The 22572-nt window shown below is 21.8% G+C and overlaps 5 protein-coding genes across 5 annotated transcripts; 3 read left to right on the top strand and 2 right to left on the bottom strand.

Moving 5' to 3' along the window:
* Nucleotides 1-3573: 3573 nt before the first annotated feature.
* On the bottom strand, nucleotides 3574-4293 carry PVVCY_0602460 (fam-c protein; the record flags this gene model as incomplete). Its single annotated transcript, XM_037634148.1, has 1 exon — nucleotides 3574-4293. The coding sequence occupies one exon, from the start codon at nucleotides 4291-4293 to the stop codon at nucleotides 3574-3576; it is 720 nt and encodes a 239-aa protein (XP_037490292.1).
* A 3938-nt stretch (nucleotides 4294-8231) lies between these two features.
* On the top strand, nucleotides 8232-10072 carry PVVCY_0602450 (fam-a protein; the record flags this gene model as incomplete). The annotated part of the gene is made up of 6 exons (XM_008627379.2): nucleotides 8232-8617; nucleotides 8747-9005; nucleotides 9089-9158; nucleotides 9325-9434; nucleotides 9529-9762; nucleotides 9968-10072. The coding sequence occupies 6 exons, from the start codon at nucleotides 8232-8234 to the stop codon at nucleotides 10070-10072; spliced, it is 1164 nt and encodes a 387-aa protein (XP_008625601.2).
* Nucleotides 10073-12497: 2425 nt separating this feature from the next.
* On the top strand, nucleotides 12498-12872 carry PVVCY_0602440 (conserved rodent malaria protein, unknown function; the record flags this gene model as incomplete). Its single annotated transcript, XM_008627378.2, has 1 exon — nucleotides 12498-12872. One exon carries the CDS (start codon nucleotides 12498-12500, stop codon nucleotides 12870-12872), a length of 375 nt encoding a protein of 124 aa, XP_008625600.2.
* Nucleotides 12873-14786: 1914 nt separating this feature from the next.
* Nucleotides 14787-16709, top strand: PVVCY_0602430 (fam-a protein; the record flags this gene model as incomplete). Its single annotated transcript, XM_008627377.2, has 6 exons — nucleotides 14787-15286; nucleotides 15448-15679; nucleotides 15763-15832; nucleotides 16001-16113; nucleotides 16227-16445; nucleotides 16608-16709. 6 exons carry the CDS (start codon nucleotides 14787-14789, stop codon nucleotides 16707-16709), a joined length of 1236 nt encoding a protein of 411 aa, XP_008625599.2.
* A 1032-nt stretch (nucleotides 16710-17741) lies between these two features.
* On the bottom strand, nucleotides 17742-19352 carry PVVCY_0602420 (fam-a protein; the record flags this gene model as incomplete). The annotated part of the gene is made up of 6 exons (XM_008627376.2): nucleotides 17742-17846; nucleotides 18008-18241; nucleotides 18351-18460; nucleotides 18624-18693; nucleotides 18785-19022; nucleotides 19192-19352. The coding sequence occupies 6 exons, from the start codon at nucleotides 19350-19352 to the stop codon at nucleotides 17742-17744; spliced, it is 918 nt and encodes a 305-aa protein (XP_008625598.2).
* Between the last annotated feature and the right edge of the window lie 3220 nt (nucleotides 19353-22572).

The raw sequence follows: 22572 nt of genomic DNA, 5'->3' as shown, positions 1-22572 counted from the left end.
ATAAATATAATTGTGTTCGTACAATTTAATTTAAATATATTCATTTTTTATTTTAAAATTGTATTCATACTTTAGTTGGAATAACGAATTCATTTGAGAAGCAATATAAAATGAGTTACGATTTTAAGTACACATGTATGCTTATAACCTAAACACATATTATGTATTGTATATTTATAATAAAACATTATTTATATTTAAATATAAAAAACTATATTTTTGAGAATTATATAATTATGAATAAATTGGTATTATCTGCTTGATGGTGTTAATACCGGCATCATCATATTAAAAGTATACTTAGCTAAAAATTATAATATTTCATTTGATCTTGTATGCATATAATTTTAATTTTATCGCCTGTTTTATAATATATAATGAATTTATACCCATGTGGTGTATCAAATTAACATAATATATTTGCTCACATTTAGTAGCATACCATAATCCATTATTACTATTATTATTATTGTTACTGATATATCACTGTATATTACAATGAGATAATTAATGCACTCATGAAGAATTCATTAAACCATTTAGTAATGTTCCTTGATTTATTGTTTTAATGTATAACATTTTAGAACATATATATTATTTCGCAATATCATTATATTTAAATATAAATTTATAAGCTTGTGCATATATAATATCCTAATATAAATATTATTAGTTCAAAGAGAATTTGTTATCGTTCGCCTTTTCGATAAAATTAATATTTAATTATATGAAGTTTTTACAATAAAACATCACTTAAATATTATTTATTAGTAAATTATTTTATTATATTATATATATAGACATATAATAATAATGGTATTATATCTATCATATTATTTATAATTATTAGAACAAAATATGATATATATTTTATTAATACGCTTATATTTTTTCTTTTAACTATTTAAAATATAATATATTTGTACCTCAAAGCTACTAAATTTAAAAATTAATAGTGATTAATCTAGTATTATACATTTATAGTAAATAAATTGATGTATAAAGTACTATTTCTTTTATTTTAATTTAAAACCTTAATATAAATATAAAGAAAATGCGGAAAATGATAATAAATATAATTGAAAAATAAAAGGATAGTATAAATATACCTATAATTTAATTTTTTGTTAATATTCTTATTTTTATTATATTATTAAAAATGTTAGATGCATAAAATGCCTTTTATAGATAGCGTCGTATTGTCGAATTTCGATCGATATTTTATGCATCTATATTTATGATTAGATATTATATATTAGTATTGTGTTTAATTAATATTAAACATATGCATATTAACATGGAGGTATATTATAATGTAGGAAATTGCTCCAAATGAATCATCTTATAATTCACACCCATCCCATATATAATGCTACTATTGCAGCTCAATTAATGTCATATAATTAAAATTAATGTAATTGTGACACAAATAATATGTATTATTAAATAAAATGTTTCATCAAATAAAGAAACATACTGTGTTATTCATGATTCAATATAGATATAAGCTAGCAAGTCTTATATAATAAATAATAAGGGATCCTATATATAGTTAGCCAATAATTAGCAATGCAATATAAAATGTAAAGTTATAATATTGCGGCATTTAATATATACGAATGAATTAGATAGAAGTATTATAGCTTGTGGAAAATATGTTATGCGACCCCTTTCATATTAATGACTATGCTCATTGGGGGTGTATATTTAGGCATCATCTCAAGATTAAATATACGGAGATGACACATGTATTTAATTAGTATTCAAAGACAAATAAATATTATCAAATTATAAACAAATTAATAACAATGTAGCCCTAACCCAAAACAAAGCCCCAAATGTAGAGCATATAAAAAACACTTATTAAGCATTTTATTTACTAGTTTGTGGCTAATTATCTTCGTCCTTAGTTAATATCATTCCTCAAACCTAATTTAATGCATTTTATATAATGTACATTTTTATGAAAGAATATAACATAATGTTTTTAGGAGTTATAATATATCGAGAAATATTAAATAATAAAATGTATTAACATATTTGTTTTTTCATGTCTTGATAATTTAAAATGTTACGAAAGGTAACCATTAAACACACTATCTTATATACATTTTGAGAATAATTAAAAATATATATTCAGTTTTTTGTGGTCTGTTATTTGGATTGTTTTTATTTTGTTAATGTATGCTAAATATAATAGCATATATATATTTACCCAATTGTAATAATAATCGAAATTATAAACACATAAAATGAAAAAACTCACTTTTTATATATGTTTATAAACCTTATGGTTAAAATTATATCATAAACTTTAGCAATATGTTATTAATTGTATACAATAATTTTGAGGTAAATAAAATATTTATTGATTTAAATATAAAAATGTAAATATTATATATATTTTTTTATAATGTGCATATAATGCTATTAATATTATTTTATACTAATGTAATACGTATGTAGAGTTTGCATATATAAATTTGTATATAGCCATAATATAATTAGTATGGTACATTTGTTTGTGTTAATAATCTATATACATATATTTGAAAAGTAAAATTTTAATTATATATTTTTTTTTAGTTGCAATTTGAAGGCATATATATAATGCGTAGTTATATATATTATTAATCTGTGAATTCATACGAATTAAAATTAATTATATAATAACTTTACTTTTAATTAGCTTTTATGTTCTTATAATTAATATAAGGGGAATTAAAAATATAACCATTTGCATTTATTATTTGCTTTTTCTTTATGTGTAAGGCAATTTTAAGGATAAAAAATCAAAGAATCAAATTTAGTATTAGAATATTATTCTTAAAATAAAATGTTGCTGAGTCAATTTAAATTGGATAAGTATTATTGCAAAATTTTTTGGAAAATCATTATTTAGATGTGTATATATGTTTTTTTATATAATATAATTATTTAGTGAATATATGTATCCCATAAGGGGAATAGAGAACCGATTTCTTAAACTAATAAGATTACTACTTTGCATATGCAATATAGGTTCATTTATAATGTATTTGATTAACTTAGTCGTGTAGATGATATTCCATTTACTGTGTTTGATACAAATATATTTTGTAAAGTTATCAATAATAGAACAAACATAAAAGTATGTTATAAGATATAATATACATTAAGAATGCAAAATTATGTATTTTATAAGCATACGTATGCAATATAAAAATATATGCATACAAATAACAAATACTATGATTATAGCAAACGGATTAATCTTATTTCAATTATTAATTATTTTCTGAATATTTTTTCACAAATTCTATACTATAAATAAGTATAAATAACACAATAATTCATATAAATATATATGATATTGTTTTATTCAAATATATAATCAAAATATATTTCACATGTTTTAATAATTACATAAAATTATAAACTTAAAATATGAGCTCATAAACGTAGAAAAAATCAACATAATCCATTCGTCTATAGGTACCACATGATAAACCTTGTAGTTTAGGTGATAGTTACAAAGAATTTTGTTGCTGTTTTTTAGTTCGGTATAATTTGAATATAATTATTATATGAATATTATTCACTTGATTTTTCATTTGAATGATGTCTGTCTAATTTTTCTTTTAAATGTAATAATTCCCGTAAATGTTTTTTATTTTTTGGAGTAACATCACGCTGAGCCGTTTCATATCGCAATGTTACCTTAGAAAAAGGCCGATAGATAGGTGAAAATCTTTTAGATTTTTTATCACTTTTAAATATATTAAAACAATTTAATTCTCCATGATGCTTATGATGTTTATTATTGTTATTATTGTTGTCGTTGTTGTTAGTGTTGGGGTCATTTATGCCAGTGTTGTTGTTGCTATTGCTGCTATCATTTTTGTTAGCGCTTTCTTTGTTGTTAGTGTTGCTGCCATTTATGCCAGTGTCGTTGTTGTTAGTGTTGTGGTCATTTATACAAGTGTCGTTGTTGTTAGTGTTGCTGTCATTTATACAAGTGTCGTTGTTGTTAGTGTTGGGGTCATTTATGCTAGTGTTGTTGTTGCTATTGCTGATATCATTTTTGTTAGCACTTTCGTTGTTGTTAGTGTTGGGGTCATTTATGCCAGTGTTGTTGTTGCTATTGCTGCTATCACTTTTGTCAGCGTTTTCGCTGCTGTTATTATTTAATTGGGTTTTGCATTTAGATTCTATATCATTTGTTTTGTTCTCTCTGTGTATTTTTTTGAAAGCACTAGCGATTTTATTTCTTAAGCCAGATCCCTTAGATCGATCATATAAGAGCATAAACATACTAATATATATATGTACTAATATATACATCATAACATGTAAATGACAACCATTATATAATTTTCCATATATTAGTTTATATTTTGTTTTGACAACTTACTTTTTGTTGGGAGCAATGTATTGATACAGCTAAAAGGAAATACAAGACGATGCACACTAAATTAAATACTCTTTTATTCATTTTATTAATAAAAAGTGTTTCCTCGAAGCGGTATACTTTAAATAATATTGTGTTTTATTATTTTCCAGTTCCCTTTTTATCTATTATTGTTATAAAACAATAATGCTATTATTTAATATTAAAATTTGTTTATTTTTAATTTATATAAACTAATTATTTGATATCTATGAAAGTATACTATAATGAAATTATATGTTACTGGTATTTTAAGGTATCAACAAATCTATAATCCTGCAATTGTAAGTTAACAAAATTTTATATTTTATTTTTATTTTAATATAAATAATAGCGATAAATAAATAATATAATTTATTTTAAATCCACAAAAAAAAATATATAACAATTTATTCGAAATACACAAAATTGTGTGTGTTTGTTCGTGAATAGTTTTTGTTTATTTGAACCATTATATTTAATATATCAAAACGAATTTTAATATTTAAAATATAAATAAAATATTCCACTAATTTATATGCATATATCTTCATATAAATTTATCATCGAAGATGTAGATATACAATTTCGAAACTTTTATATTTATCTTTTTTTCAAATAGCATCCAATTTTCGTGCAGAATATATTATTTTAATTACAAAACAAATGAGTTCATGCAACAGATTTAACCTAAAATACGTTTTTTGCATATTTTTATATAAATAAATCTTTAGTATAATTTAAAAGCTCATTTAATAGCATGTTCGATATTTTACAATCTTATGTTTTTCTATCATCGTTTGTCTACATGCAAATTAATATATATTAATTATGGTAATAACATACTAGATACATATATATTGTAAATCAATATATTCAAACATATGAAAAACAATCAACAAAAATTATTATTTGGATCTAAATGAATTTTTATTTTTATGTTTCTCAAATGATTAATATTATTTAATAATATTCTGCATTTAGTTTTCTTCGCTTTTTTAAAATATATGACGCCCATAGATAGACATGTAATCATTTTATTTACACAATATATCTCAGAATATACACCATCAAATGTATTATTTCTATTAAAATCATATAACATATTCATATTTTCAAGTTTAACTTGTATACATAACAACGAACAATACACATAAAATCAAAAATGAAGTACAATTAATAAGAAACGATTTATTTAGATGTATTCATTTAACAGATGTTAAGACATTTTTTATATTTCAGCAATACAATATTTTGACTTTTATAAATAATAATTAAAGACAAAGAAATATTATAATTCAGTTATAATAGAAAATTCCATCATATAGAAAATTTATTTTATGTTATATTATAAAATATGAAACAAGCTCTTGGCATGTATCCTATACACACAATATTTCTTTATATTAATAGACAAATTTACTATTGATATTCTTTAAGTTTATCCATTTTTTAATTCAAATTCAAATAAAAGGGAAATTTATCATTATATGGAATCGCGCTTTATTTTATAAACAAAAAAAATAAATTAATAAATGATATAGGATCGACCTGCATAAGTTTGTATATATATAATAATCTAATATAAATGTTTTGAGTTCAAAGAAAATTAATTATTATTTGCATTCTTGATGAAATTAACATTAATGTTTAATTATAGAAGTTTTCACAATAAAACAACACTTTAATATTATTTATTGTTAGAACATTTTACTAGTTTAAATGTATAGGTATATAATAATAATAATGTTATTCTTTCTATCATATTATTTACAGTTATGAGTACATTATTAGAACACAACATGATATGAAATTTTATTAATATACTTTATTTTATCTTTTAACTATTTTAAAATATAATTTATTTATATCTCAAAATTATAAAACTTAAAAAATATTGTATATATAGCTCAGTTTTTATTGTATTATTAAAAATATTAGATGCATAAAATTCCTTTTATAGATAGCGTTGTATTGTCGAATATCGATCGATATTTTATACATCTGTATTTATGATTCCGTATTATATATTAGTATTATGCTTAATTAATATCAGACATATGCATATTAACTTGAAGGTGTATTACAATGTAGACAATTATTCCAAATAAATTTAATCATAATTTATACCATGGTATATAAGATTACTATATAGTTTAGTTGGAAAGTTATAATTAAATCAAAATAATAGTGACACAAATAATAAGTTTTACTAAATAAAATGTTTCATCAAACAAAGAAATGCATTATATGCTTTGGTGTGAATAATTCAATATAGCTATCGGTTAACAAGTCTTATATAATATATAATAAGGGTTCTTATATATAATTAGCCAAAAATTAGCAATAAATTATAAAATGTGAAGTTGTAATATTGATACATTTAATATATACGAATGAACTATATGAAAGTATTATATGTTGCGGAAAATATTTTATGTACCTCTTTCATATTAATAGCTATATCCATTGGGGTTGTATATTTCGACAGCATCTTGAGATTAAACATACAGGGATGATACATATATTCAATCAACATTTCCAGACCAATGAATATTATCAAATTATAAAAAATTAAATTATAATATACCTCGAACCCTAACGCAAAACGAAAATTCAGCGAGCGAAGCAATAACCCATAATACATGAACCCCTCGGCATTAAGAATATTAAAATAAAAAAAATTAAATAAATAAAAAAATATATATATATACATACATGTATTTATTGGTTTTATAGTCTTATGTTTCATTATGTTATTTTTATATTTTATTTATTTGCATTTTTTTTTAATTTTATATATATTTTGTTTTGCTATTAAAAGGGAATTATAACTCGCATTGATGTACAAAAGTAAATACAACAATATTTTAACAATACCAAATTTGATCGTCTATTATATATTATAAAAATATTATTTGTCACTTTTAATTAAAATTAATAATAAATATTACATAAAACTTTGTTTGACATAATATCAAAATTGTGATTCTATTTTATTATGAATTAGGAATATTATTATTATTATAGATGTACCTGATACAACCATATATAAACCTAATATAATATTTGTTTAAATGCAATTATTTTAATATATAAAAACGCAAAAAATATGTCTGTTTTCAAAATAAATAAAAAGAAATAACAATAGTACTATTTGTATATATATCCCATTTTTATAATGGATTTATGGCATAATCGTTTACTCATGACATCTATATCTATAATTATATTCAAATAATATATTAACAACTATTATGTTAAAAAATATCAGTTTTTCATCGATTTATATTTAAATTATCGATTCTATTACCAAACATTATAATTTTTTTTGCATGCATAAATAATGGTATTATATATAATGCTATAAAGCGAAATGTCTTATAAATCTTAGCTTTAATTTTAGTTTAATCGCTATAAAAATAAAAAATTATATATCGACAGTGGTAATATATTACAATATTTGTATATATATAATTAATCCGAATAATTCATTTTATATATTATACTATTAGAGAAATTAAGAACCGTAATATTTTTTAATATTCATTATATATGTGAAATAGTGTTATTGACGTTGGATTGTAACGTAATTATTTAAATAAAAAGTATATTATGTCTGGTAATCAGATAAAATATGTAAATTAAATCATTATATAAATTTATCGTTTAAATAATATTTTTATATTTTTTTAAATGAGAATTTTTTTTTATTTTTTCAAAAATAATTTGCTTCGATTGTAATTAAAATAGCATATTTTTTCGAGTTTTTGATTTTTAAAAAATGCAATAGTTTTTACTACGTTATTTATCAATTTGAAAAATGAATAATGGATATGTTAAAAAATTTTTTTTTGTTTTAATTTTGTTCGGATGTCTGAACAATAAAGTCCTTACAACCGAGTATATAGCAGACAATGCTGCTTCATACGAACCGACTCAGCCCAAAGCGATTCGAATAAAAATAACTTTATCCCAAGCAATTCCACACCTAAAAGATATATCAGAAACATCTTCATCCGGAACGATTCGACCCAAAAGGCTTCGACCCAAAAGGCTTCGATCCAATAGAGCTCGATTAAAAACAACTCCATTTGAAGGCGTATCATCTGAAGTAACTCCATTTGAAGCTGGACCATCTAAAGCAACTCCATTTGAAATGGTTTTACCCCAAGTTGATTCAACTAACTCTCCTTCACCTTATATTACGTAAGAAAATATGACAATATATAAATATGGATTACATGTACTATTATAAGAAATATACGCATGCATATGATTAATCACAAAATGGTATTTTATAAATATATTTGTTTTTTCTTTCGAAATTAAAAATAGATATATTCCTGTTTCATATAAATTGGATAGAATATATAAAAAAAATAAGCACCTATTATGCAATAATCCCACAGAAATAAAAAAAGCAACAGCATCTATGGACCAAGCTGTAGATCTTTTAAAATACTATGCTACAACTAACAACGGTTTCAAATATTATAGTACGACGACTATTAGTGGCGTAAATCTATATTATAGGAATAATGGAAATGGTTCCTCCATTGAAAAATGCCAATTTCAAATTTATAATCCCGATAAGGTATGAATTACAAACCAATATTTAAGATATAAAATTAAGTTCAATAAAAAATAATAATTATATATATTTTTTTTTTCCAATAGTATGATGATATAATAAATACACTGTGGGATCCAAATGGTCCCAGAAAATTCGATCGAAGTCTTATTAATGGTATATAAAAAATAATTAATTAATCAGTTTAATATATGATTATAGCTCTATATTCGATATATTGTCTTTATTACTATCGTAGTTATATGCTTCATTTATTGTCTTTTATTTGTTAATTTTCATAATATTTCAATTTGTATGATGCAAAATTATCATTTTTTTTTAGGAAAAGCTGTTCGCTTATACAATAGAAATTTGTTAATGATGCTAAGATTATACAAAAATGATATGTTATTATCCGAAAGATATTTTTATGCTTTAGCCAAAAAAGTTCATGTAAGGAAACCTTTCCTCTTATGTTTCGCTATAAATCGAATTTTTCATATTATGGCATACAATTTATTCAAATATACTTTTATTAATTTTGTAGATATCAGAAGACACAACTATAATTGTCATGGCTTCAGGAAATGTAAATGATAGCAACCCTTACACTTCGAAATTATATGTAAACAAAATTGTAAACAATATAAACTCATTCAAAACAAGTGTTGATAATGACAATGATATTATGACTGGAAACTATAAAAGGTCGTTTGTTAACTTATCTGGATTCCTCATTAAAAAAAAAAACGATCACGTTGATGTTACCTTTGTCAACTCGGTACCCAATATATAAATTTTAATATCATAATAATTTTGTTTCACCATTTATTTTATTATGATGTTTTATCCAATTATAATCATTTATTACTTATCATAAATTCATCGTTTCGGAATAAATGCGCATATTTATAATATATCTATTTATTCACAAAGAAAACAAGGCATTTTATATATTTATCTAATTTTGTATTTTTTTTTCGTAGATGGATTTTAATATTATGATTCCCATAAAAATGTTTATTAGAGATGCAAATATGCAAGCACTTATGAATGTTATAGCCATGAAACACTATTTTAATCGTAAATAAAGTATGTTTTACACAGGATCCTTTTAAAATTTTAAATTGATAATATTTATATAAAAACAACAAACTTATTTCCGCACATTATGGCCATTTTAAATTGTCATCATAAAATGTTTTTCTTGTTTTAATAAAGTTTGCATATATTTTTTCATGTTTTTTTATATATAAAATATTATATGCATTATGTTTCGTGAAAAATAAGATATGATTATTATAATTCATAAAACATTTTTTTTGTACAACCTTCCTATAAATTTAATGTTATTATATTTTTGTCTTAAAAACATATTTTTTATAGTTCACTTTGATTGTTTTTAATAATTTAGTTATTCTTATAAAACTGAAAAATTGTGTAAAATTTTGCGATTTTCAAAATTTCGAATACCTTAAATGTTTCAATTATCATCCCATAATCATCTATATATGATTTAATTCATCTTTCTTTCTTTTTTTTTCAAATTTTGTCTTTGAAAACGTTTTCAGAATCCAAATAATGGATACTAATATACAAGTCTTAAAAAAATGAAATGTTTATTTTGCAGATTCGTGTATATATATAATGATAAAAATATTTTTTAATATAATGTTTTATAATCCTCTTATTTTTATCTTATAAGAAAACCCTAAAAAATTAATATTGCAAAAAATATAGATAATATTGGAATTGATCAATTCCCCATTGGCGAATTTGATGGTATCATTCCAAAAATTTATGCAAAAGCGCACATTGTTTTTTTCCGCAGGAAGGTTAAGTGAATGGTTACGTATAACATATTTATTAGACAATATTTTTTAATCCATTAATACCCAATTAACAAAGTAGACAATAATTCATTATATGGGTTTCTTTTAGTATTATATACTTATCGTTATACCGTTATATTCTTTGAGAAAATTCGTATCACCTTCAATATTTCATGCAATATGAGCTTTAACATATATTATATTTTTATAATTATTATATCAAATCATAAAACTATGTCATCTTATTAAAGCTGTGAAATTATATACATTTTTAATATGTAAAAAATTATTTCTTATATTATAAATAACAACTATACACATATTCACATATTCCAATAAATATGATAAAATTATAAATAATTAAATCGAAACAAAGCACAGACTTAGAACACAAACAAATCCACGATAACACAGCAATAACCCATGGTACAAAGCCACGACCCCTAAATCCTGAAAACTTAATTTCAATCCTTCGATATCGAGACGATTATAATTAAATAATAAAGACGATTTTGCATATGATATCTCATGCTTTTTTTTGTACTTTTTAATTTTATTTTTTGCATTATTCTATTTTGTACTTTACGTTTATTTAATTAAATAATATTGTTTATTTTATTATGTAAAAAATGTTTTTTATAATTTACAAAAAGGCATGTGTATCATTGCTACTAACAATACACAATTTTATCACAAAGGAATTATATCATAAAAATATTATTTAGTATCTTTCCGATTAAAATTATAAAAAACACACAGAAAATAATATTCACCATAATACAAAATTTATTATGCTATTAATATGGTGAATTAATAAGTATGATTATGTAATATTCGTGGCAGATGCTGCTGCCATACATAAACATAATGAAACTCTAGCTTAAATTAATATTTTAAAATGTAATGATATGCTTTATACTCACAATAAATGAAAAAATTATAAAACTTATATTTTTATATAATTGATATTATAATGCATTTTTGTCACATTTACTTATTGGTTAATATATGCTTCTGTAATTACAATGATAACCAAATAATATATTATTAATATTCTTAAAACTATTATATTTTTTTTGTATTATTTTCCTCTTTATTCTTTATATGACCGATTTGCTATTGACAACACACACTATGGTGGCACACAATATTGGTTTTTGGTTATGTGCGTTTAGATGTAAGATATATATATAAATTGCATACACAATGGAACTATTATAAAATTTAGTTTATGAACTGTAAAAATGAAAACTATATGCATTAAATACAAATATAAAAATATTATATTAAAATTATTTATTTTTCGGTAATTTATATTAGTGAAATTAAGAGTTATATTTTTGGATACGCATTACTTGTAAAGGCTTTGGTATTATCGTTGTCTAATATGTGCATATTTAAATAAAAAATGTATTAATTTTATAAAACATGATAAAAACATGCAAATTAAATAATTGAGTTACACAAATTATTGTCTAATTATTTATTTTTAATTTTTTTAAATAAGTATTATTTTTTATAATTTCCCTTGAAATTCTTTTGTTCCTCTTTTAATTCTATTTTACAATTTTTTTTCTTTTTACTTTTAAATTTTTTAGTATTCGAATTGTATTTTAAAATTTTTTTTATATTTGATTTTTAAAAATACTATATATTTTTTAATATTTTATTTATCAAATCCAAAATGAATAAAGGTTACATTAAGATCGTTCTTTTTGTTTTAAGTTTGTTTGTATTTGCCAGCAATACAACCTTTGCAGATAATAATGCTATAGAAAAAATTAATCCAAACAATACCCCCACAAATAACACTACTCCGGATAATACAACCCCAAATAGCGAAGCTCCAGACAATTCTGCCCCCAAAAAAAAATCTTCGAAAAAAAAATCTTCAAAAAAAAAGTCTTCAAAAAAAAAGTCTTCAAAAAAAAAAAATCCCCAAAAAAATAATCCCCCAAAAAAAAATCCCCAAAAAATGAAACCTAGCGATATTAATTTTGGGGAAATATTTAATGGAATATACAAACATTTTTATGAGTTATATACAGGTATAATATAACTGTATATATTCGTATAAATACGCACATGCAGAATGATTGGATCATGAGCATACCATTTATAAATATATTTCTTTTCTTTTTTACACATTGAAAATTAAAATAAAATTTAAAATAACTCAATTTTGGTTAATAATAGTTTGGATCAATATATGAAACACACAGCTTCATATTGTGTACAAATCCAAAAGAAACTAAAAAAAAGCGAGGATATGAACGAACCCATAAAGCTATACACCATCATGCTACAAGTATATTCGGGTATGCTTTATGTTATAAACACTATATTAGAAAAGTTGGAGATTATTTATTACCTTATAAATAAACATGCATTCATATATATTTTTCAGCACTGTAATATAGAAAATTTATGCTAATAAAACGATTTATTTCCATGGATAATGATTGCTTTAAATGATCATCATAAAATGTTTTTTTGTTTTAAGAATGTTTCCTTTGTATATTATTCGGTTATGTCAGTTTTATATAAGAATGTATTCATATATTTAACTTAGATAAATTTACAAACTTAAGTGTTATAATTTATGAAATTACTTTCATATTAATGTTTACCCATTTTGCGGTACATACTCAGGCTTCACCTCGAGGCCACAAATTATGGAATATCATTCATATATTTTCTCTTTTAACAAGCTATTGCTTATGTATTAAATAAAATTTAATAAACAAATAAATATTATTTAATATAAAAATGCAACCTCAAAGCCTAAAGCTAATTACAGGTTGCATAGAACATAACTTTGACTCACACCCCATAATATATATCCCTAAAATTTTAGCTCCTCACACACAAAATTATAATTAAAAAATAAATATATTTATTGTGTATAGATATTTCATAATTCGCATCTTAATGCTACCACTAATATGTAATTTTTATAAACTTATAAATATATTACAAAAATTTTATTTAGTAAAATTTCAATTAAAAGTGATAAAAAAATATACAAAACGCAATTATTTATATTCGATATTATTGTTATTATAGTTGTAGAAGTTGTAACAATATTTAAAAATGTAATTTTCAGTATAAATTAAACACTTTAATACATAAGAATGTAAAATATGTCCCATATACTAAAAATAAATAGAAAGAAATAACAAAGTTACTATTTTTATGTAATTCATATTTAATTTATTTCTTTTACAACAGTGTGTTCGTTAATATACGTATCATAATTATAACTATGCCAAATCATATATTGCCAAATTACATTAAAATAAACATATATTTTTTATATTGTCCATCTTTATATTTTAAATTACCAACTTCCATCAGGTAATATATGATATGGTATCCCATAATATTTTTTTTCAATGTGTGTGTAAAATGTAACAATTCCATGCATGCACCTTTTATAAATTTTAGTTTTAATTTTATCTTAATGAAATATAGATAAAAATTTTACATATTCATAATGTAACTATAAAAATATTATATAATATATAAAACTATTTTTTTTATATTTTAATATTCGAAAAATTAAAATAATAATATTTTTGGATATTCATTATTTGTTCGAACCATAGTAATTTTTGGCGCTTTACAATGTTCCAGTTAAAAAGGATCGAATTTATGAACCGTGATCAAATTACACAAACTAAATAATTAATATTAATCAATTTATTATTTAAATTATTTAGAATTTTATTACTTAAATAACTATATAAATTTATCTTTAAGTATGCATTTTTTATTTTTAAATAAATGTCCGTTTTTTTAAATTATCTTGAAAGTTATTTCCTTCAATTAATTATTATGCACAACTTTTGAGTTTGCCATTTTTTAGTTTGCCATTTTTTAAATTTCCATTTTTTAATTTGCTATTTTTGAGTTTGCCATTTTTGAGTTTTCCATTGTTTGGTTTCATGTTTTTTTGGTTATCAAGTCCAAAATGAACAAAGGAACTTTTAATGCTGTTTTTTTACTTTTAAGTTTATTTGTATATGCCAAGAATAAAACCCTTGCAGCCGAATTTGATGAACACAATGCCACTTTAATTACTTCTGATGGACAAAGTGCCACTATAATTAAGGAAGTTGAAGAAAATGCCACTTTAATTACTTCTGATGAACAAAGTGCCACTATAATCAAGGATGATGAAGAAGATGCCACTATAATCAAGGAAGCTGAACAAAATGCCACTATAATCAAAGACGATGAACAAAATGCCAATAAAATCAAGGAAGCTGAACAAAATGCCAATAAAATCAAGGACGATGGACAAAATGCCAATAAAATCAAGGGCTATAGACGAAATGCCAATAAAATCAAGGTCGATAGACAAAATGTCACTTTACCCGAAATTTCTTTACCCGAAATTTCTTTATCCGAAATTGCTCTACGCATAACCAATTTAAACAACAAAAGTGAATCTCTTTTAGAGAAACCTGGGTAAGGAATATGATAATATATATGTAATGCAAACACCTAATATACCTATGCATATTTGTACAGTATACACTTACATAATGTTGAACAGTTAAATAAAAGTTTATAAATACATTTTTTCCTTTTTTTGCGCATTAAAACTACTTTATTGGAATCAATAATAGTTCGGAGATAAGATATAAACTGCACAAACACTTATTATGTATGGATCCTAAAGAAACCGAAAAAGCAATAAAACATGTTAGCGAAGCTGTAGCACTTTTACTAAAACTGGGTTCAAATAGAGACGGTTATAAAGTCGAACTTCAAAAAGATGATCATACATTTATATATTCTAAGAAACTCGAAAATATAGATATTGGAAAATTTATTACTAAAATCAAAAGTTCTGATAAGGTAATAATTAATGAGCAATATTTAGTTTATAAAATTAAGTTAATTATTATTATATATATCACATATTTTTTTGATTCCATTAGTATGATGAGATAATAAACCTGCTATGGGATAGCAATGGCACCAATAAATTTGATACTGGATTTATAAATGGTATATAAAAAACAATCAATTAATAAATTATCCAATTTGATATAAGATTATTATTTTTATTCGATATTCTGTCTTTATTATTATTATCAATGTCCATGTACTATTTTATTTTCCATTTTGTGAGTCTCACAATATTTAACTTATGCATGTAAATAATAATTTTTTTAGGAAACGTTGATCGTGTATACAATCCAAATTTATTAATGATGAAAAAAAACAGTGACCCATTTTCTATTGTGTTACTCTCTCAAATAACTTACGCTTTCGCCACAAAAGTTGAGGTAACAAAACAAGTTTTTCTCTCTTTCCCTCTAGAAATTGTATTTTTCATATTAAATGATTACACATTAATTTATACAAATACATATATATTTTTTATTTATTAATTTTGTAGATATCAGACGACACAACAGTAATTCTCTGTCCTTCAATAAATATAAATTATCTGAATAACGACATAAGTTGGATGGATATGCCAGAACTGTTAGAAAATGTAAAACCAATCGAAACTGATATTAATGCTGAGGAAGCTTTAACAAAAATGGCTGCTAACATATCTGGATTTATAATTAAAAAAAATAAAGACAGCGTTGATCTTATCTACATAAACTCTGTAAGCAACATAAAATTTTAATAGCATAATAATTTTATTCCCCACTTTAACGTTTATCAAAAATATATTATCAGTATATAAATTTACATATTCATATGCTGTCTACACACAAATTCGAAATATTTCTATTAATATTTATCCATTTTTGTTTTTTTTTTGTAGATTTATAATAATAGTCCTTGCGTTCTTGAATGCTTCCGTAATAAAAGAGATAGAGTTAAAAAATATGTATATATTATGGGTGCTCATCCAATTATGGAATAAAAAGTATATATGTTTCAAGGAAAATATTTTAAAGCAATAACATTGAAACAAATGTATTAATAAATTTAATTTACTTCCATATATAATGACTATTTAATTATTATCACACAATTTTGTTTCGTTTTAAAAATTATTGCTTACTATATGCTTTGATTGTGTTTTTTAGACTAAAATACAATACATGTATTTAATCTTGTAAACAAATTAGTATAAATGTTGTAACTCATCAAAGATTTTTTTTGTATGAGTGCCTTTTACATTATTTCTTATCGAATTTTATGTCCTAAAAATTTATTTTTTATTTCTTTAATTATTCTCATAAAACTCAAAAATTAGCTTAAAGATAATTGTTTTTAATTATACAAATGTCTTAATATCAGACAGTATCCTCAAAATCATATACTACTGATTCATTTTTCTTTTAAATTATGTCTTTTAAACTGTTTCCGAAGTTTAAATATTGAATCCAAATATTAAGTATTAAAAAATGCAATGCCCATTTTCTAGTCACGTAAGCATTTTAATATTAGTACTTTCTATTTGAATTTCGGAAATATTTCCCAAGATGAAATTTAAGAAACCAAAAAAGTAAAAGGTATGTAAATCATTAATTGATGATTTTGAGAACGGCGATTGATATAGTTAATTCATTTTTATGTTTGATAATAATTAATTTTTAATTAAAATTAAGCTTTATATTAATAGTTAAAATAATAGAAATAATAAGAATACAAGCTTATTATTTATAAAAGATCTTTTCTACGGATTCTTTTTCATACTAATATTGACAATTTCTGTTTTGTTAAAGTTGTGTAATACTTACAATTGTAGTGCTCACAAAAATAAATACAATTAAATTCTTATGTAAAAGAATATTAACGAATTATACAATAAACAAACTTTACTAAAAATGAAACAAGATATTTTTATAACAGTAATTCAAAATAGGTATAACGAATAAAAACAATTGGTTTTAACAATAAATGCATAAAAATATTAAGTGGCTAAAAGGATACTATGAGAAATATATGTTTATGACAATTTATAGGGATCTCGTAAACGGATAATATCTGCCAACTTGTTTGTTCTAATTACTTGAATAACATAATTGTGGGAAAAGGGAGCTTGTCCATTAACCTATGAAATAAACAAAAATTAAATAAATATATAAACTATCCCAGTTTTTTTGTGAATTAATACTATTATACATATGTGCATGTATACACAAATTATATATTTTTGGTAAATGTTAAAATGTGGAATAAATTAGTATGCTATTAAATTTTTATATTTCTTACAGAGCTGATATGGGTAATATGAATGAAGTTGTCTTCCTTTTTAATGATAAACCCGAATATATTAGCAACTTTTTGTTTCTTTGTTTCTACGATAGTCATATCTTCAGAAACATCAGCATTGCTCGATGAATCTTCAGCTATTGAGGTATTATCTTCATCTTTTTTTTGAATGGGGTCGTTTTTGGTATTTACATCTGCTGATGCATAGGCAATTATAGTCTCATTTGATGATATCTACAAAATTAATAAATAAAAAAATATATGTATTTGTATAAATTATTGTGTAATTATTTAATATGAAAATACAATTTCTAGAGGGAAAGATAAAAAAATTGTTTTTTACCTCAACTTTTGAGAATAAAGCATAAAATTTATCGCTCTCTGTTTTACTACGATTTGTGTAGCGTTGCTTTATCATTATTAAACTTGGGGTGTATCGGAGGATAGCTCGTCCTAAAAGTATTATAATTTTACGTTCATGTAAATTTAAATATTATGGAATACAACAAAATGAAAGAAAAAAAAATGTAATGAGAGCGTTGTAAAATAAAGCAAAAAATGTAACATAAAAGTGATAATTATATATTAAATTTTTTAAATAATTCTTATTATGTACCTTTAACCCTGATATCACCGAATTCTATAACGTTATGGCATTTGCATAGCATTTGTATTATATCATTATACTAATTCAAATAAAAAAAATGCATATATATAATAATTATATTTTATTGTTTTAATTTTATAATTTAAAAAATATTGGTCATTAATCTCTACCTGGTGGGAACCTCGGATTCTAATATCTACTTTTTGAATTGATTCGTCACCTAGAATGTTCTTATACTGCATAGTTGTATCCTTATCATGCTTTTGTGTTATATTGTAACCTCCTTTTGTATCATGGTATTGTATTTGGTTTATAACTTCGCTCATAAGCTCTGACGCTTTTCTAATTTCTTCGCTGTCTGTACATGATGGAATGACATATACTCCATTTTGTATATACTTGCTATCTCTGGATGAGGAAGAAATATTATTAAATTTTATTTATATTTTGAATTAAAAAAAAATATATATATAAAGGTCATTTTGATTAATTAATCGTTGTACAACAGCATATTATTTGCACAATAGATATACGATATTTTCATGATAATACATATATATATTGTAATATTTCTTACTTAGATTTGCTTGAGGTCCCTTTTTTTGAAGAAGATTTGCTTCGAGTTGATTTTTTTTTAACAGATTGGTTGGCTCCTGATTCAGCTGCAAAGGCTTTGTTGCTCGCATATGCAAACAAGCCCATAACCAAAAAAACGATTTTAATATACTTACTATTCATTTTCGGAGTTGACAATTAAAATAATAAAAAATGTATTGGATTTATTTAAAAATAAAATATTAGAAATACAAAAAAAATGTTGTATAAGGATTATTCAAGTCAAAACAAACAAAATTTAAACAAGTTCTATATACTAATATTAATATAAAAAAAATATATAAAAAATATAAAATAATTATTTAAATATATAATTTATATGCTTTTATTGTATTTATAAATTTAGTCTATTTTTTATTTAAATAACTTCATCATAATGTAATAGCATAACCAAAATTTTTGTAAACAAGAAACATACAGGACATTAATATTAATTTCTTTTATAATTTCTAAAGATAATCATTTTAAATAATATTATAATATTTTTAATATATTACATTATATATATATATAATTTGTTTATTTTTATAGTTTATTAAACAATTTTAAAACAACACATATTTTTGAAACAATACTTAATTTTAAAACAATACTTAATTGTAAAACAATACTTAATTGTAAAACAATACTTAATTGTAAAACAATACTTAATTGTAAAACAATACTTAATTGTAAAACAATATTTAATTTTAAAACAATTATAAAATTATAGTCTGTAAAATATGCCGTTATGTACGCATAGAAAAAAAAAATATTTTTTTTTACTCAATAATGAGTGGCAATTTAAAATATAAAATTAAAAAATGGGAGATAATAATATATATTTTTTAATATTATATTGATAATGTATTATTTTAATTTATATTAATAATGTATTATTTTAATATTATATTGATAATGTATTATTTTAATATAATTTGATAGCATAATATTTTAATATAATTAAAGTTAAAGTATCAATGAATAAACTGTTATGACATAATTGCATGTAATACTAATAATTTTGTAAAAATTGTTGTTTAGTTTCCTCGTCCCATTTATTCTAAGTATATAGACCTTCTTAATGTTTTTGTCAAATAATAAAGAATTTAACTTAGGTCGAAAAATATACTACTTTATATATGGTTGCAATTATTGCAAATATAGTAGTAATATTTCCGAATTTATGATAACAATAATGTAATAAAGTTTATATTATGGTTAATCTTATTTTATACGATTTTTTATAATTTTTAATCGAAATTTTATTAAATAAAAATTCGATAATGTAATTCACAAGATAACCAAAATTAGTAGGGTCGATGCATTTGCATTTTTGTAAATTAATGTAATTATAAAATTATTTTTGTATGTAATAAAATTAACAATATATATATAGCTCAAAATAAAATAAAATAAAAAAATAAAATTTATAATAATTTATGGAATACTTATTCATAAAAAATATCCTTGGTTTTTAATACAATTTTATTTATCTTGGTATACTCCGAGATAAGCTTTTAGGATTGTTGTTCAGAGTCCTTTGCTTTGTTTAAAAATATGATTGATCTATATAATTTAATTAAATATATATAAGATATTGTATACTCTTTTCACATATCCCTATTTAATGATAAATACATTATTTTGTGTTGTACCAATAATTACGTTATTTTTTCTTTTAATTTTGTGGTTTCGTATTTTTTTCTGAACTGAACCGGCTGTAAATGATCGATTTTTACACTTTAAGAATTGTATGTTTTAAGAAAGGTACGTAAAATCGAAAACCATTTTAAAAATGTAGAAATATTTATGGTTCAGGATATTGCTATTAATAGATCACTGCTTTATGCATATTTAATCTATTATACATTTGGACATGTCTTCATAACCCCCTAGGATATTCATATAAGTAAAATTAAACATGCCATATTGTATATGATTATTTTAATTCATTATTTAGATCATTTTATTCATTTACTTGTTTTATTTTATGGCACTTAACTATAACCATGAAACCCAAATTTAAATATTATAAGTTTATATGTAAATACAATTTTTGTTATAATATTTAAATGAAATACATACAAAAAATCCAAATGAAAATAGCGTTTAAAAGTCCTTAATTTATCATTCCAATATACATTTACGGTTATAAATATAAGTGGCAATTAAGAGTAATATATATTATAGAACAAAACACATAATTTAAGGAAATATTAATATTTATAATATTCATAATTTATTTATTGTAATATGGATGATTATTAACATTTTATAAACATATTTATAAAATATACAACCATAAAATTTTAATATATTTTAAGTCCTACATTTTATTTTCGTAAATATTTTTTTATGTATAATTTTTAAAAATATATTATATCAGATGTAGCAATGTAATATCTTCTATAAGAAAAAAAGAATCAACATGAATTTTAAACATGTCGATATCATCATATCTGAAGTGATAATTTTGATTAATTTTAAATATATTTTATTTTCAATTTAAGACATTGTCTACCTACTTTTCTTATGAAATATATATTTTCAAGAAATTAACGTCATTATATAAAACCTATATTTTTTATTATCTTTGTAATTATAGTATTCTAAAAATATTTATTTCAATCATAAATAAATAAAATGTATATAATATATTCTATAAAATTCAAAATAAAATGAACGATGTATCGTTTTAATATGTTTTTCGTGTTTTTGACTGCAGTTGCCATATATTATAATTGTCTATTCATACATTTTTTGTTTATATTCCATAAATAAATTAATATAATTGTTATTTTATCTTTTATATATAATGTTTCTACTTTTGAGGAAACTATATCACTGGTTTTTGTGATATGCTATATTTTTATTATTAATTTTTTTTTATTTTATGTACTAAAAAAACTTAATAAAATAATGCATATAATATGTTTAAAATTTTGTATTCCTATTATAATAATATCAATAAATTTGCGTAAACTAGTAAACAACCAAAATTATAAAAATTAATCTAAACTAATATTCGAACATTAAACCATAGAAAAATAAACATATATATAATATATGTATGCAATACATAACATTCCTTATGGAAAGTTAAAAACAAAAAAATTCCTATATAAATCATAAAAGATTGGGCGAATAGTAATAAATGTCAAAAGAGAGCTTTAATAAATAATTAATATATTTTTTTCTTTATTTTATGAACCCATATTTTCTTATGATTTTAAAAGGTGCCTCATATTTATGTTTTTTTATAAAAATCTCTTAAAAAAATAATAAGAAAATAAAAATCCGAAAGAATTAATAATAGAAATCAAAATTTATTATTTAAACTTAATTAAAAAATAATTAGAAA

This window comes from Plasmodium vinckei (genome assembly GCF_900681995.1).
Source record: "Plasmodium vinckei vinckei genome assembly, chromosome: PVVCY_06".
Classification (NCBI taxonomy): Eukaryota; Apicomplexa; class Aconoidasida; order Haemosporida; family Plasmodiidae; genus Plasmodium; species Plasmodium vinckei.
Note: the sequence above shows the minus strand (reverse complement) of the source record. Positions and strands in the feature narration are given on the sequence as shown.